Consider the following 15,711-nt stretch of genomic DNA (forward strand, 5'->3'; position numbering starts at 1 on the left):
CAAAATGAAATTTAACTTAACCAATAATGTCAGTAGCTTCATAAAAATAAATATAATGTAATATTTGACTGAAGATAAAATAAAACATGCGGAAAAAAAATCCTAAGATTAAAAATATTGTCAAACGAAACTATAAATTTCCTAAGACTAAAACTAGTTAACTGCAATTCTTCTAGCCACTTGTAGAATCTCTCGTCGGAGGAGCAAATGAATTGACACGGTGTAGCAACTTGTGAAATTGATTTGTCATTCTACTCATGTGTTCCATAAATTCATGTCCCATCATAGTTAACTCTTCTCTAATGGCATCTTGTTCTGACATCAAAGCTTGAATAGCGGTATTATAATCAGTTCCGGGCATATGATGTCTAAAATCAGGTATTGCCGATTCTGCGGACGGGATAGGATGAGGTGGAGAGGCAGCATCATGGTAACCAGTTGGTGTCTGCGGATCAGACTCAGCATTAGGAATCGGGTTGTCAAGAATCTCATAATCTTGGATGGTTTCAACAGATCTAACAGGAGAAGCCATTCCATCCAGGTTGTAGAGCCAATTATTTTGGTTATGGACACTAGTCATCGGGCTAGGCATGGTGAATAGGTAAAAAGTTGGTTGTTAATTAATAGTTCAAACTCTTCAGGTCCAAGGTTTCCTATAAACATAGTGTTGAAAAGGAAATTTATATTCATAGGCTGAATACCGCAAAAAGGGTTCAAATCAAGCATGGGTTGGCACAATCCAATAACATTAGCAATCATAGTTATCAATCCCCCTATTTGAATCGGTGCACGGTCATCTTGAATAAGGAGGTCAAAACTCGCCAACATATAAGTGGCACCATTCACTGGACGATTATGGGAAGCACAAAATATTATGAAAAGTTCATCACGTGATACTGTGGTAATGTTTGAACTTTTCCCAAAAAGAGTGTGTGCTAGGATCTTGTGGAAATAACGAAAAGCTGGGTTATGTATGTTTCCAGAAAGAAACTCATGTTCCTTAGGTTCGTCATTTCCCGTCAAACTTCCCCAAAAATGCTCAAGCTCTCGATATTCAAAGAGGTCCTCTTGGTTCATGGTGAATGTGTCAAAAGAAGTAGGGAACCCTAAGAGGTTAGTAAATTCTCTAATGTTATACTGATACTCCATATTGAACATCCTGAATTGAATGAAACCTCGGTTTATTCCTTTTCCATGGTTCGGTAAATAAATCAGGGAGCTAAGGAATTCTAGAGTTAGCCTCCGGTAAGTAACAAATTGTCTCCGAATAGGAGTGGTTTCCCACCCTATTTGATTCAGCAGATATAGGACACTATCTCTTAGCCCAAGTACGGTCATTGCACAATCATCAGCATAAAAATTTGGGTGCATCTCTCTCTCAGCAAGTTCTTCAAATTTTTGTCTCCGAGCTCTCCCTCGAAAATTAATACCCATATGATCAATATGTGTCATCAGGTCAGTGTTAACTAAAGAAAAGAAAAACAAGAATTTTAGTCAGGATTTGGCCAGATGCCGAAAGAAGAAAAGAAGAATAATTTAATAAAATAAAGAAAATGAAGAATGAAAACTGAATAAAATCAAAAGAATAATCAAAGAAAAATAAAAATTTATGGGTTGTCTCCCACAAAGCGCTTTGTTTAATGTCGCAAGCTCGACAGAAAACTATTAAATGTTAATCTATTAATTTTGGAGACAATACGTCTAAGTGCAGGACTTGCGAGTCTTCATTGTTTTCAGCATAATGATAATGTTTTAGACGCTGCCCGTATACGATAAATGATTCAATAGATTTTCCTTTAATTTCTACAACCCCACTAGAAAAGACATTAGTGACTTTGAAAGGGCCAGACCACCTAGAGCGTAGTTTTCCTGGGAATAACTTAAGTCTAGAGTTAAACAATAGGACTACATCGCCTTGTTTGAAAGTTTTCCTTGATCTACGTTTATCATGCCATTTTTTCGTTCTTTCCTTGTAGATTTTAGCATTTTCGTATGCATCTTGTCTAAGTTCCTCTAATTCGTTTATATCTAGAATTCGCTTTTCACCGGCGGCCTTATAGTTTAAATTTAAATTTTTAATAGCCCAATAGGCCTTATGTTCTAACTCCACTGGGAGGTGACACGAATTACCATAAATAAGCTTAAATGGGGTTGTTCCTATGGGAGTTTTGTAAGCGGTTCGATATGCCCATAAAGCTTCGGGTAATTTTGATGACCAGTCTTTCCTCGATGTAGCGACATTTTTTTCCAATATCTGTTTAATTTCTCTATTAGACACTTCCACTTGTCCACTAGTTTGAGGATGGTAAGGTGTTGCTACTCGATGTTTTACACCATACTTAAACAATAATTTTTCGAGTATTTTAGATATGAAATGAGATCCCCCGTCACTGATGACTATTCTTGGGACACCAAATCTTGGAAAGATTATATTCTTAAAGAGTTTAATTACTACTCGTGTGTCGTTTGTTGGAGAAGCTATAGCCTCAATCCATTTTGATACGTAGTCAACCGCTACGAGTATGTACTTGTTACCAAAAGAAGGTGGAAAAGGTCCCATGAAATCTATTCCCCACACATCGAAAATTTCTACTTCCAAAATGCCTTTTTGTGGCATTTCGTCACGTCTAGATATGTTTCATGTGCGTTGACACCTATCGCATTTCTTGACAGCGGTATGTACATCCTTCCATATGTTTGGCCAATAAAGACCGAACTTGTAGGATTTTAGAGCAGGTTTTGGATGTACTTGCATGTCCACCATAAGGAGCGGAATGACAATGTTGGATTATACTTTCTACCTCTTCCTCAGGTATACAGCGACGGAAAATACCATCGGAGCCTCTTTTTAAAAGTAAAGGGTCGTCCCAGTAATAATTTTTTATGTCATGGAAGAATCGTTTCTTTTGTTGGTAGGATAAATCAAGTGAAACCACTCCGGCGGCTAAATAATTGACAAAATCAGCGTACCATGGTGTAACGCATACAACCAAGGTGGTCTCTACCTGTTTGTCAGCTCTATTTTCTTCCAAATTAGCTATAAGTTTATCGTACGAGAAATCATCGTTGATCGATGTTCTTTCCGGTTCCAGGTTTTCGAGTCTAGAGAGGTGATCTGCGACTACGTTTTTAGTTCCTTTTTTATCTTTGATTTCCAAATCAAATTCTTGTAGCAACAAGATCCACCTTAGGAGTCTAGGTTTAGCGTCCTTTTTTGTTAAGAGGTACTTAATGGCAGCGTGATCAGTGTAAACGATTATTTTAGCTCCGACCAAGTAGGAACGAAATTTATCTAGTGCAAATACTACTGCTAAAAGTTCTTTCTCGGTCGTGGCGTAATTCATTTGCGCTTCATCTAGAGTTCTACTCGCATAATATATGGCGTGAAGTTTTTTATCCTTTCGTTGTCCTAAAATAGCGCCTACGGCGTAGTCACTTGCGTCACACATTATTTCGAAAGGTTCATTCCAATCCGGGGTCTGCATTATGGGCGCGAAGATCAATGCTTGTTTAAGTATTTGAAATGCTTCTAAACATTTATTGTCGAAGATAAATTCAGCATCTTTCATTAATAATTCAGTTAAAGGTTTAGTTATTTTAGAGAACTCTTTAATGAATCGTCGGTAAAAACCGGCATGTCCTAAGAAGCTTCGTATTTCCCTCACAGTTTTCGGAGGTTGAAGGTTTTCGATTACTTCTATTTTGGCTTTGTCTACTTCAATTCCTCTATTTGATATGATGTGTCCTAAAACAATTCCTTCTTGTACCATAAAGTGACATTTTTCCCAATTAAGTACTAGGTTTACTTTTACACATCGTTCTAGAACTCTTTCTAGGTTTTCGAGACATTCTTCGAAACTTTGCCCGCATACGGAAAAGTCATCCATAAAGACTTCCATGATGTTTTCGAGAAAATCGGCGAATATTGCCATCATGCACCTTTGGAAAGTTGCAGGAGCATTGCACAAACCAAACGGCATTCGTCGATAAGCGAAGGTACCAAAAGGACATGTGAACGTTGTCTTTTCTTGGTCATCAGGATGAATTGGTATTTGAAAGAAATCTGAGTAACCGTCCAGATAGCAGAAATGAGAATGCTTGGCTAGTCGTTCTAACATCTGGTCTATGAATGGTAAAGGAAAATGATCTTTTAGGGTTGCTTTGTTTAGCTTTCTATAATCAATGCACATTCTCCATCCCGATTCAATTCGTTTGGTTATAGTTTCTCCTTTTTCATTTTCGATCACTGTAATACCTCCTTTCTTTGGTACTACGTGTACAGGACTAACCCATTTGCTATCGGATATAGGATATATGATACCTGCCTCTAATAACTTCGTTACTTCCTTCTTCACTACCTCACTCATGATCGGGTTTAGTCTCCTCTGATGTTCCCTAGAAGTCTTACAGTCTTCTTCTAGCATGATTCGATGCATACAAATAGAAGGACTTATCCCTTTAAGATCGGTGATGTTGTATCCTAATGCGGTTGGATATTTTCTTAAGATATGTAGGAGTTTTTCGGTTTCAAGTTTTCCTAGGTCTGCATTGACTATTACTGGTCGTTCAAGTTCTAAGTCTAGGAATTCATATCTCAGATTTTTAGGAAGTGTTTTCAGGTCGAGGGTTGGTTTCTTAAGGCATTGCGTAGGATCTGATGTTATTGCTAAATATTGGTTCAGTCTGTCTTCTACACGATAGTCAGACAAATCGTCATTTTCGAATTCTGTTTCTTTTATGCATTCATCGATGATATCCATGAAGTAACATGTGTCTTCTATCGCAGGTGCTTTCAAAAATTGGGAAAGAATAAACTCAATTTTCTCTTCTCCTACTTCGAAAGTGAGTCGTCCTCGTTTTACGTCTATGATAGCACCGACAGTTGCTAAGAAGGGTCTTCCCAATATAATGGGGGTAACTTCATCTTCTCTTATGTCCATAATTATAAAATCGGTGGGAATGTAGAATTGACCTATGCGCACGGGAATGTTTTCAAGAATTCCTACAAGATATTTAACGGAACGATCTGCTAATTGCACAAACATTTTAGTTGGTCTTAATTCTCCCATTTCAAGTTTCTTGCATATGGACAAGGGCATAACACTGATACCGGCTCCTAAATCGCATAAAGCTTTGTCCATGACAAATTTTCCTATATGACAGGGTATAGAAAAACTACCAGGATCTTTAAGTTTAGGAGGCATATTTTGGATTATTGCGCTACACTCAGCAGTGAGTGTAACGGTTTCGTTATCTTCAAGTTTCTTTTTATTAGATAAAATTTCTTTTAAGAACTTAGCATATGAGGGCATTTGTGTAATAGCTTCTGTAAAAGGAATTATGATGTTTAATTGTTTCAGTAGGTCAACAAATTTTTTAAATTGGCCCGCGTTTTTGGTTTTAATTAGCCTTTGAGGATAAGGGATAGGTGGTTTGTAAGGCGGTGGAGGTACATAAGGTTCTTTTTTTTTCTACGGTTTCCTTATTACACTCTTCCTTTTCCTTAGGTTTACCTTCTTCCTCAGTTGACTTTTTAGAGTTTTGGTTCTCAATCCTTGGGTCAGATGGTCCTTCTACCTCTGTACCACTTCGTAATATAATTGCATGAGCGTGGCCTTTCTGATTAGGTTGTGGCTGTCCAGGAAATGTACCAGTTGGGGCAGCAGTAGACGCTTGTTGTTGAGCTACTTGCGAGATTTGTGTTTCAAGCATTTTGTTATGGGTAGCCAGAGCATCTACTTTACTTGCTAGTTGTTTAATCTGTTCGCTAGTGTGTACATTCTGGTTTAAGAACTCTTTATTGGTTTGCTGTTGAGAAGCTATGAAATTCTCCATCATGATTTCCAAGTTGGATTTCCTAGGAACGTTATTGTTAGGTGTAGATGGGGTCGGCTTTTGATATCCAGGTGGTACAGCTGGAGCTTGACTGGGAGCTTGACCTGGTGCGTATAAAGCGTTATTACTTTTATACGAGAAATTAGGATGGTTCTTCCAGTTTGAGTTATAGGTATTCGAGAAAGGATTTCCTTGAGCATAATTCACCTGATCTGTTTGAATTCCTGTTAGGAGTTGACAATCTGTAGGAGTGTGACCTTGAATTCCACAGACCTCGCAATTTTGAGTTACGGCAACCACGGTGGCTGGAGGTGATACATTTAAACTTTCAATTTTCTGGGCAAGAGCATCCACTTTTGCATTAACATGATCAAGGCTACTTATCTCGTACATGCCACCTTTTGTTTGAGGTTTTTCTACCACTGTTCGGTCGCTTCCCCACTAATAATGATTTTGGGCCATGCTCTCGATAAGTTGATAAGCGTCGGTGTAAGGTTTATCCATAAGCGCACCACCGGCGGCGGCGTCTATTGTTAACCTTGTGTTGTACAAGAGACCATTATAGAAGGTGTGAATTACTAACCAGTCCTCTAAACCATGGTGTGGGAAAAGTCTCATCATGTCCTTGTATCTTTCCCATGCTTCGAAAAGAGATTCGTTATCTTTTTGCTTAAATCCATTTATCTGGGCTCTCAACATAGCTGTTTTGCTTGGAGGAAAATATCGGGCAAGAAAGACTTTCTTCAACTCATTCCATGTGGTGACTGAGTTGGAAGGAAGAGACTGAAGCCATCTTCTAGCTTTATCTCTTAACGAGAAAGGAAAGAGACGAAGTCGAATTGCCTCTGAAGTGACACCATTAGCTTTAACAATGTCAGCGTATTGGACAAATACGGATAAATGAAGGTTTGGATCCTCGGTAGGATTTCCAGAAAATTGATTCTGTTGCACTGCCTGCAACAGCAAAGGTTTAAGTTCGAAGTTGTTCGCTTCGATTGCGGGTGGAGCAATACTCGAATGCGGCTCATCCTGCGATGGAGCAGCGTAATCTCGAAGAGCACGAGCTAGTTCGACCATCGCTGGTATCGTTAAAGGAAGGAGATTTTTGAGATCAGGAACTTCGATTGGAGGAAGATTGTTCCTAGCACGATACTCCCGAATTCGTCGTAATAATCGAAGATATCGTTCAACGTCGTTGATTTTTAAGTAGTACGGCTCACCTTGTGAGCGAGTGTGTGGCATACAAATCAACGAAAAAGGGAAAAAAATAAAAATTTCCTTAGTCTCTACAGCGTAACAGAAGAGTTACGATATCGACTAAATAAAAGTCCCCGGCAACGGCGCCAAAAACTTGGCCGCGACAATGAGTCTATCAGGGTACTAACTGCAAGCGCACAGTCTAATCGTGTAGTTTTAAAAGATATCGATCCCACAGGGACTTAATGAATCGATCTACCGTTTCTCTAGGGTTACTGCATAAAGCTAAGGCGGATGATACTTTAATGATTAGGGGGAAAAAAATAAAACTAAATTTGGATCTAGATAAAATATCAAATAATATGGATATCAGTATGTAGTTCGTCGTATTTGGGGAATCAAATCTTCGTTGGTCTTTTTCTTAATTTTAAAATAAATCTTTTCAGTAGACACTATTAATTAAAAGTCTTTTCCTCAAACTCTCGCTCTGTTGAATTAGACTATGACTTTATATTTTAACGTACGCTCTCACTATTTCGTTAAGTCTAAAATCACTTTTGAAAATAATAGAATCTATAGAAACTCTTTTTGAGAAAATACTAACCGTTTAAACGCCCTCGTCTCAAACTCTCGCTCTGTTGACTTAGATTATATGATTAAACTTAAATGCTTAACTCTCGTCCTCACATTTAACTTTTAAAAATAATTTTTGAAAATAATTAGAATTTAATTAACCTTAAAAATTGCTTTCGCCCTGATTTAAAGTTAATGTTCAATTTACACTGTCCAGTTAAAAACTCAAACTGTTGTTCTATTGATTTTAACTTCTTTATGTCTTTTACTCTCGTACAAAAACTTTGGCATTAACTTTGTAAATTGAGACCAGAAAAAGAGTGACTATATTCTGAAATAAATTTAAACCAACTCAATTTGGATTCCTTTATTCCGCTTACTTTACATACCGATATCTAAATTAATTAGCCAGACATGATAAACATGCATAAACAATAATCATGCATAAATACGGCCATATCAAACAAACAACATATATAAACAGCGGAACAAAGCATATGTAAATTAAAACGATAAATCAATTAATTAATGAACCTGGAAAAATACTAGAAATCTGGATTTTATCTCCTACGCTTCGGTGCTCGAACACTCCACCACAAGTCGGTTGAATTTGTTCTTCACAATTCTCGATCAGATAGGAAAGTAAAAACAAGGAAATAAAATACTATGATCTAACGTAAGGGTAGATCCAGTAAAAATTACACAATAGTTTCCGGTGTAGAAACTATCGTGAGAAAGTAAATTAGAATGCTGGAGAAATTGTACTAGAAAGAAAAAAAAGATAAATTGCTTGAAAAATTAGAATGTTGGAGAAATTGTACGGAGAGGAGAGAGCTTCAATTGGCTTTTGTGAGGTTTATTTATATTAACCTCCCAAGATAACCGTCTCCTAGAATGTGTCTTCAGTATGGTTCAAAGCGTCTCCGAGTGCATGAGAGAATTTAGGGGAAACCGTCCACTCAGTTACGCACGTAAAGCCCAAAATATAGGAGTGGAATGTGTGACGTCCGTCACACTATGTGTTACGGTCGTAAAACTAGGTCTTAGGACGTGGCGATCGGCACGTGCTTGTTGCGGTCGTGACAGCAATTTTTTTGTTCCAAACGTGGGCTGGGCTTTGGTGCTTCAGCTTGCTGCTTTTCCTAGAAAAACCTTCTTTTTGCACCCCTTTTCTTTCTTTTTCACATGTGCTTTAAATAATGATACCTGAAATGAATAATAAGAAAATGTCGAGTAATATCGAATAATATAAAATAAATTGAATCAAATAACGATATAATTTAATTAAATCAAGTCTAAAAATGTGATATAGTTTCATGTTATCAATGTGTGGGATATCATTGAGAAAGGCTTCAATGAGCAAGATGAAGCCTCGCTAAGCCAAGGTGTAAAGGAGACATTGAGGGAGTCAAGAAAGAGAGACAAGAAAGCTCTCTTTCTTATTTATCAATCGGTGGATGAAGATACATTTGAGAAGATCTCCAACGCAACGACGGCCAAAGAAGCATGAGACAAACTTCAAACTTGCAACAAAGGAGTGGAACAGGTGAAAAAGATATGTCTTCAAACTCTTAGAGGTGATTTTGAACGTTTATTTATGGAAGAGTCTGAGTTAATTTCTGATTATTTTTCCTCGAGTATTGGCCGTAGTCAATCAACTTAAAAGAAATGGCGAAGATGTTGATGAGGTAAAAGTCATGGAGAAAATACTTCGCACTTTAAATCCAAGTTTTGACTTCATTGTTACCAACATTGAAGAAAATAAGGATTTAAAGACCACGACTATTGAGCAACTCATGGGTTCCTTACAAGCATACGAAGAAAAACAAAAGAGAAAAGTTAAACAAAAGGAGGCTATGGAGCAACTACTACAACTCAACATAAAGGAAGCAAATTATGCGAATCACAAGAGCCAAAGAGGACGAGGTCGTGGCCAAGATCGTGGGCGTGGACGAGGACATGGAGGAGAAGGAAGAGGAAGTTACAACAACTACTCTAACAATGGAGAAAGAAGTTGGAATCCACAAGCAACAAGAGGTTGTGGAAGAGGAAATTCATGGTCGAGGTGTGAAAAAACACAAATCAAGTGTTTCAACTGCAACAAGATCAGTCACTATGCATCTGAGTGTAGATTCTCGAAGAAAGTTGTGGAGAAAGCTAACTTTATAGAAGAAAAAGGCAGAGAAGAAGAAACTTTGTTGCTCGCGTACCAAAACCAAGTTGAAGAGAAAAGAAACAAATGGTACCTCGACACCAGCGCAAGCAATCACATGTGTGGCGATCAAAGCATGTTCGTAGAGATCAATAAAGCGACAACTGGAAATGTCTCATTTGGAGATGACTCAAAGATACCGGTCAAAGGCAAAGGTAAAATTCTTATACGCTTAAAGAATGGGAGTCATCAATTCATATCCAATGTCTATTATGTTCATAACATGAAGAATAATATTTTGAGCTTGGGACAATTATTCGAGAAAGGCTATGACATCCACTTGAAAGAACATAGTCTTTTCTTAAGAGATTGTAGACATAACTTGATTGATAAGGTGCCTATGTCAAATAATAGAATGTTCCTCTTGAACATTCAAAATGATGTTGCAAAGTGTCTCAAGACTTGCTATACCGACTCTTCGTGGCTATGGCATCTACGATTCTAACATCTCAACTTTGATTGTCTAAAATGTTTGTCAAAGAAGTAAATGGTGAGAGGCTTGCCTAGTATAAACCACCCAGACCAACTATGTGAAGGATGTCTAGTTGGGAAGCAATTCTGGAAAATCTTTCCAAAGGAATCAACGTCAAGAGCGACAAAACTGCTAGAGCTCATACACACTGGTGTCTGTGGACCAATCAATCCAAACTCTTTTGGTAAGAGTAAATACTTTCTCCTCTTTATTAATGGTTATTCTAGAAAAACATGGGTTTATTTCTTGAAGGAGAAGTCAAAAGTGTTTGAAAACTTTAAGAAGTTCAAAGCCCTTGTGGAGAAAGAAAGTGGTTTTTCCATTAAGGCCATGAGATCTGACCGAGGAGGAGAGTTCATTTCAAATGAGTTCCAAAAATATTGTGAAGACCATGGAATCCGCCGCCCACTAACAGTGCCAAGATCACCATAACAAAATGGAGTAGCAGAGAGAAAGAATCGGACCATACTTAACATGGTGCGAAGCATGCTTAAGAGCAAGAAGATGCCGAGAAAGTTTTGGGCCGAAGCAAAGGCATGTGCGGTTTATCTGACAAATCGTTCCCCAACAAGAAGTGTGCATGAGAAGACACCACAAGAAGTATGGAGTGGAAGGAAGCCTGGGATTTCTCACCTCAAAGTGTTTGGAAGCATTACCTATACTCACGTTCCTGATGAAAGGAGAACAAAGCTCGATGATAAAAGTGAGAAGTATGTATTCGTCGGTTACGACTCAAGCTCCAAAGGGTACAAGCTCTATAATCCAAATAGTGGAAAGATCGTCATAAGTCGTGACGTGGAGTTCGAAGAAGAAGATTGTTGGGATTGGAGTCTTCAAGAAGACAGGTACGATTTTCTTCCTTACTTTGAAGAAGAAGACGAAATGGAACAACTAATGATAGAAGAAAATATTACACCACCAGCCTCACCGACACCAAGGTTGGATGAAACAAGCTCAAGTGAGAGGACACCACGACTAAGGAGTATTGAAGAGCTTTATGAGGTAACCGAAAACATAAATGACATTAACCTTTTTTTGCCTTTTGGGTAATTGCGAGCCTCTAAGCTATCAAGAAGTAGTTGAAAACGTAAAGAAGAGAGACGCCATGGAAGAAGAAATCAAGTCAATCACGAAGAATGATACATGGGAACTTACTACACTTCCACAAGGACACAAAGCAATCGGAGTAAGATGGGTGTACAAGGCGAAGAAGAATGCAAAAGGAGAGTTAGAGAGATACAAAGCAAGATTGGTGGCGAAAGGATATAGTCAAAGACAAGGAATTGACTATGATGAGGTATTTTCCCCCGTTGCTCGTCTTGAAACTATTAGACTGGTCATTTCTTTGGCAGCCCAAAATGAATGGAAGATCTATCAAATGGATGTGAAGTCGGCCTTCTTGAATGGTTTTCTCGAAGAAGAAGTTTATATCGAGCAACCACAAGGCTATGAAGTAAAAGGGCAAGAAGAAAAAGTCTTGAAGTTGAAGAAGGCTTTGTACGGACTCAAGCAAGCACCGGGAGCTTAGAATGTTCGAATCGACAAGTACTTTCAAGACAAGAACTTCATCAAGTGTCCATATGAGCATGCACTCTATATTAAAGCGCAAAGTGGAGATATTTTGATTGTGTGCTTATATGTTGATGACTTGATCTTCACAGGGAACAATTTAAGCATGTTCGAAGAGTTCAAGAAAGACATGTCAAATGAATTTGAGATGACATATATGGGGCTCATGGCATATTATCTCGGAATCAAAGTAAAGCAAGAAGACAAAGGAATTTTTATCACCCAAGAAGGTTATGCCAAAGAAGTCCTTAAGAAGTTCAAGATGGATAATGCCAATCCAATTGGCACCCCGATGGAATGTGGAAGCAAGTTGAGTAAGCACGAAAATGGAGAGTTTGTTGATCCAACTCTTTACAAAAGTTTGGTTGGAAGTCTGCGTTACTTGACAAGTACAAGGCCGAATATTCTCTATGCTGTAGGAGTCGTAAGTCGCTACATGGAAGCTCCAACAACAACTCATTTCAAGGCGGCAAAAAGAATCCTTTGATACATCAAAGGTACAACAAACTTTGGCTTGCACTATTACTCTTCTAATAATTATGAGATTATTGGCTATAGTGATAATGATTGGAATGGAGACTTGGATGATAGAAAAAGCACTACTGGTTTTGTGTTCTTCATTGGAGATACTTCTTTCACTTGGATGTCAAAGAAGCAACCTATCGTCACACAATCAACTTGTGAAGTTGAGTATGTTGCTGCCACATCATGTGTTTGTCATGCAGTTTGGCTAAGGAATTTGTTGAAAGAATTAAAAATGCCACAAGAAGATCCTGTCGAAATATGTGTTGACAATAAATCAGCACTTGCTTTGGCAAAGAATCCTGTATTTCATGAAAGAAGTAAGCACATCGACACTCGTTACCACTTCATAAGAGAATACATTGAGAAGAAGAAGGTGAAGTTGAAGTATGTGATGTCTAGAGATCAAGCTGCCAACATTTTCACCAAGCCACTCAAATTGGAAATTTTCGTGGAGCTAAGGAATATGCTTGGAGTCACAAATCAAGTTTAAGGGGGGATGTTGAAATATTAAACTTGATTTGGGCCTAATTTTATTATTTGATTTTGGACTTAGTTATTTGGACTTAGTTTATATTGGGTAATGTTTCTAGAAAAGTCTTGTAGTATTTAGAGTATCTAGATATTTCTTAAGATTGTAATATTTTCTAGAATACTCTTTGAATATCTAGAGTTGAGAACTCTCTAGAATTAGTGTGTCTAGAGTTCTCCTTAGAGTACTATAAATAGAGATGTAATCCAACACTTTTGAATCAAGCAAAAATATAAAGTTCTCTCTTCCATAAATAATTCTCTTACCTACCAAGTCTCTATTCAAGCCTCTAATATTCCCACACATTTTTCTTAAACACAAAAAAGGTTTATTTCCAACACGGTGGAGGTTCATGTTGAGCAGAGAGATATTTGAGATGGTTTGGTTCGAAGAGTGAGAAAGAAAGTCCAAATGAACCATTCTCTCTCTGATTGCATTGTTTTTTGCTTTCCCGTCCCCTTTGCATGCATACCACGTGGGACCCATCAGTCCACTTGGCCATCCCAGACCATTCACACGTTTCTTTTGACTCCAGGAAGCCTGGGGATCTTGCGTGGATCTCCCCATCATGTTGTCATGCTCACGTGTCCCCTTATCTGTCTGATCCCCTGCGCTTTTGATCTAAGGCTAGGACGGAGTCAACCATGTTGACTCTCCCTCATTTGTCTGCCTCTGGTTAACCAACGATCTGGGCTCCTTTCTTTTGGGCCTTGTGTGTTTGTTTTGATTTTAGCATCCCTTTTTTTTTAATTTTCACTTTGGCTTGTGTTTGTCTACAATTGTGGGCTTTGGACCTAATGTTTTCTTATTGTTTGCCGACTCTTCTATTAATTATTAATTATTATTTTGTTTTAGAATATTTGAATAATATTAATAATAAACAATAATTCTAAAATTTATGCTTCCCCATTATCTATTTTATTATTTATTTATTTGTTTTTATTTATTTAGTTATTTCAAATTAAATAAATAAATACATATTAACATTAAATAAATAAATGAATGGATATTTACTTAATTTTCACGGATGATCAAAAACCCTTGCTCCAACGTCAAGTGGACTTTTCAAAAACCTTGGTTCAACGCAAAATGTTTTCTTTTCAAACCCGATTAATTCATATCAACTCAATTTCAAATCACTCCCCTTTTAAGCATAACGATAAAACCTCTTTTGTTAAACAAACACGAAAGAGGAGGATCATTGGAGTCTCGTATTCCCTGAATCCTGGAATGATCGCTCCCGAGGCACACGTCTTGGGCTAGCTGTTTGTTCACTCTTTCGTTTCTAAAACACCTAACATAAACTTGGGCAAAAAGAGGGACCGTTGGAGTCTAGCATTCCAATGGAACCTTTGAACAATTAACTCCAAGGCACACGTCTCGTTCTTATTGAATGTTCATTGTCCATCAACCAATATTATAAAAAGTTTGAATGAAAAAGGGATCGTTAGAGTCTAGCATTCCATTAATTCCTTGAATAATTGGTCCCAAGGCTCGCGTCTCCTTCTCACCGAACATCCTTCTTTCATTTAAAAAACACTCAACACATTAAACTTATTTTCTCGCCCCCGTGCTATCAAAACCCTTTACAAAAGAACGTTGTTTAATCCTTTCTAATGCGTATATAAACTAGCGCTTAACTCTCCACCGCGAGCATGCAAGCCAATGTTTAGTCGTCCGAATTCGATCTTAACACTTGTTAAATATAATAAAATTTAATCAATCAAACTCTTTTTCAAAAGGATATTGCTTAATCCTTTCTAATGCGTATACAAACTAGCGCTTAAGTCTCCTCCGCGAGTATGCAAGCTAACGTTTAACCATTAGAATAAAATCTAAACACTTGTTCAATAAAACAAACCAACAAATTGTAGCATTCCCCTTGCGTAATAGACTCCCGAACCCTAAATTTGGTTGCGACAACCATCTTCCTTTTAAAGGTTTTATCAATATTTTCCTTTTCCTCTTTTGGAATAAATAAATTTCTGTGGCGACTCTGTTCGAACAATTTTTTCTGCGACTTTGCAAAGGATCGTATTTTTCAAGATGCGATAGGATGCTCCTCGGTTCCAATCGCTTCTACCAAGATGTCATGACGATCTTGTAGAACAAAGAGGCCGACTTTAGATTGTTCAACCAGTACATCCTATAACACATATAAAATTTCATATTTACCAAATTAATTTAACTAAAATGAATATTATTGAAAAAAGTATCTACTTATAATCTTTTCAGCCGCTTCGTGTGTATCCTCTAATGTGAAGTCGTCGCCTTTTCTTTGACGTGCCCTCTTCCATTTCTTATGGTGTAATGGTGGAGATGGAGTGATATCAAGGCTTAAAGAATCTCCCAGCTCTGATTCCCTTTTTATCTTTTTTCTTTAATCATCTTATTTTTAAGTTTTCTCATATCCTCCACGAAATAACCTATGTGGATAGATATTTCTAGATCTATTATCCTTTCCTTGTTTCCTCTTAGCCAAGAATTCAGGTGTGGTGCGAGACTTTACAAATTTCTCTCAAACATCCTAATTAATAAATGAATATGTCAAGTATGACGGCTTATCTTCAGGCATGTCTTCATCTCTTGGATGAGTAGTATAATCACGAATGAGTTGTGTCTTAAAGCCCCTCCAATGCTCACCAGCATATATAAGTAATTTCTTTTTCACCATACTATCATCCTGACTAACATCAAACATCTCATATGTTTACACAGTACAATTGTTATTAGTATTAAAAAAAATGATCATATATACTTGTAAAAAAAGTCATAAAATTCAAAATAAATACCATAATA

The 15,711-nt window shown here is 37.5% G+C and overlaps 1 protein-coding gene and 1 non-coding gene across 2 annotated transcripts; both read left to right on the forward strand.

Moving 5' to 3' along the window:
• Positions 1-6,427: 6,427 nt before the first annotated feature.
• LOC127088756 (small nucleolar RNA R71) lies at positions 6,428-6,534 on the forward strand. The gene has a single exon (XR_007790575.1). It is a non-coding gene; the product is annotated as a small nucleolar RNA R71 (small nucleolar RNA).
• A 2,768-nt stretch (positions 6,535-9,302) lies between these two features.
• On the forward strand, positions 9,303-10,262 carry LOC127082222 (uncharacterized). The gene has a single exon (XM_051022467.1). The coding sequence runs from the start codon at positions 9,303-9,305 to the stop codon at positions 10,260-10,262; it is 960 nt and encodes a 319-aa protein (XP_050878424.1).
• Positions 10,263-15,711: the final 5,449 nt, after the last annotated feature.

This window comes from Lathyrus oleraceus, chromosome 5 (genome assembly GCF_024323335.1).
Source record: "Lathyrus oleraceus cultivar Zhongwan6 chromosome 5, CAAS_Psat_ZW6_1.0, whole genome shotgun sequence".
NCBI lineage: Eukaryota > Viridiplantae > Streptophyta > Magnoliopsida > Fabales > Fabaceae > Lathyrus > Lathyrus oleraceus.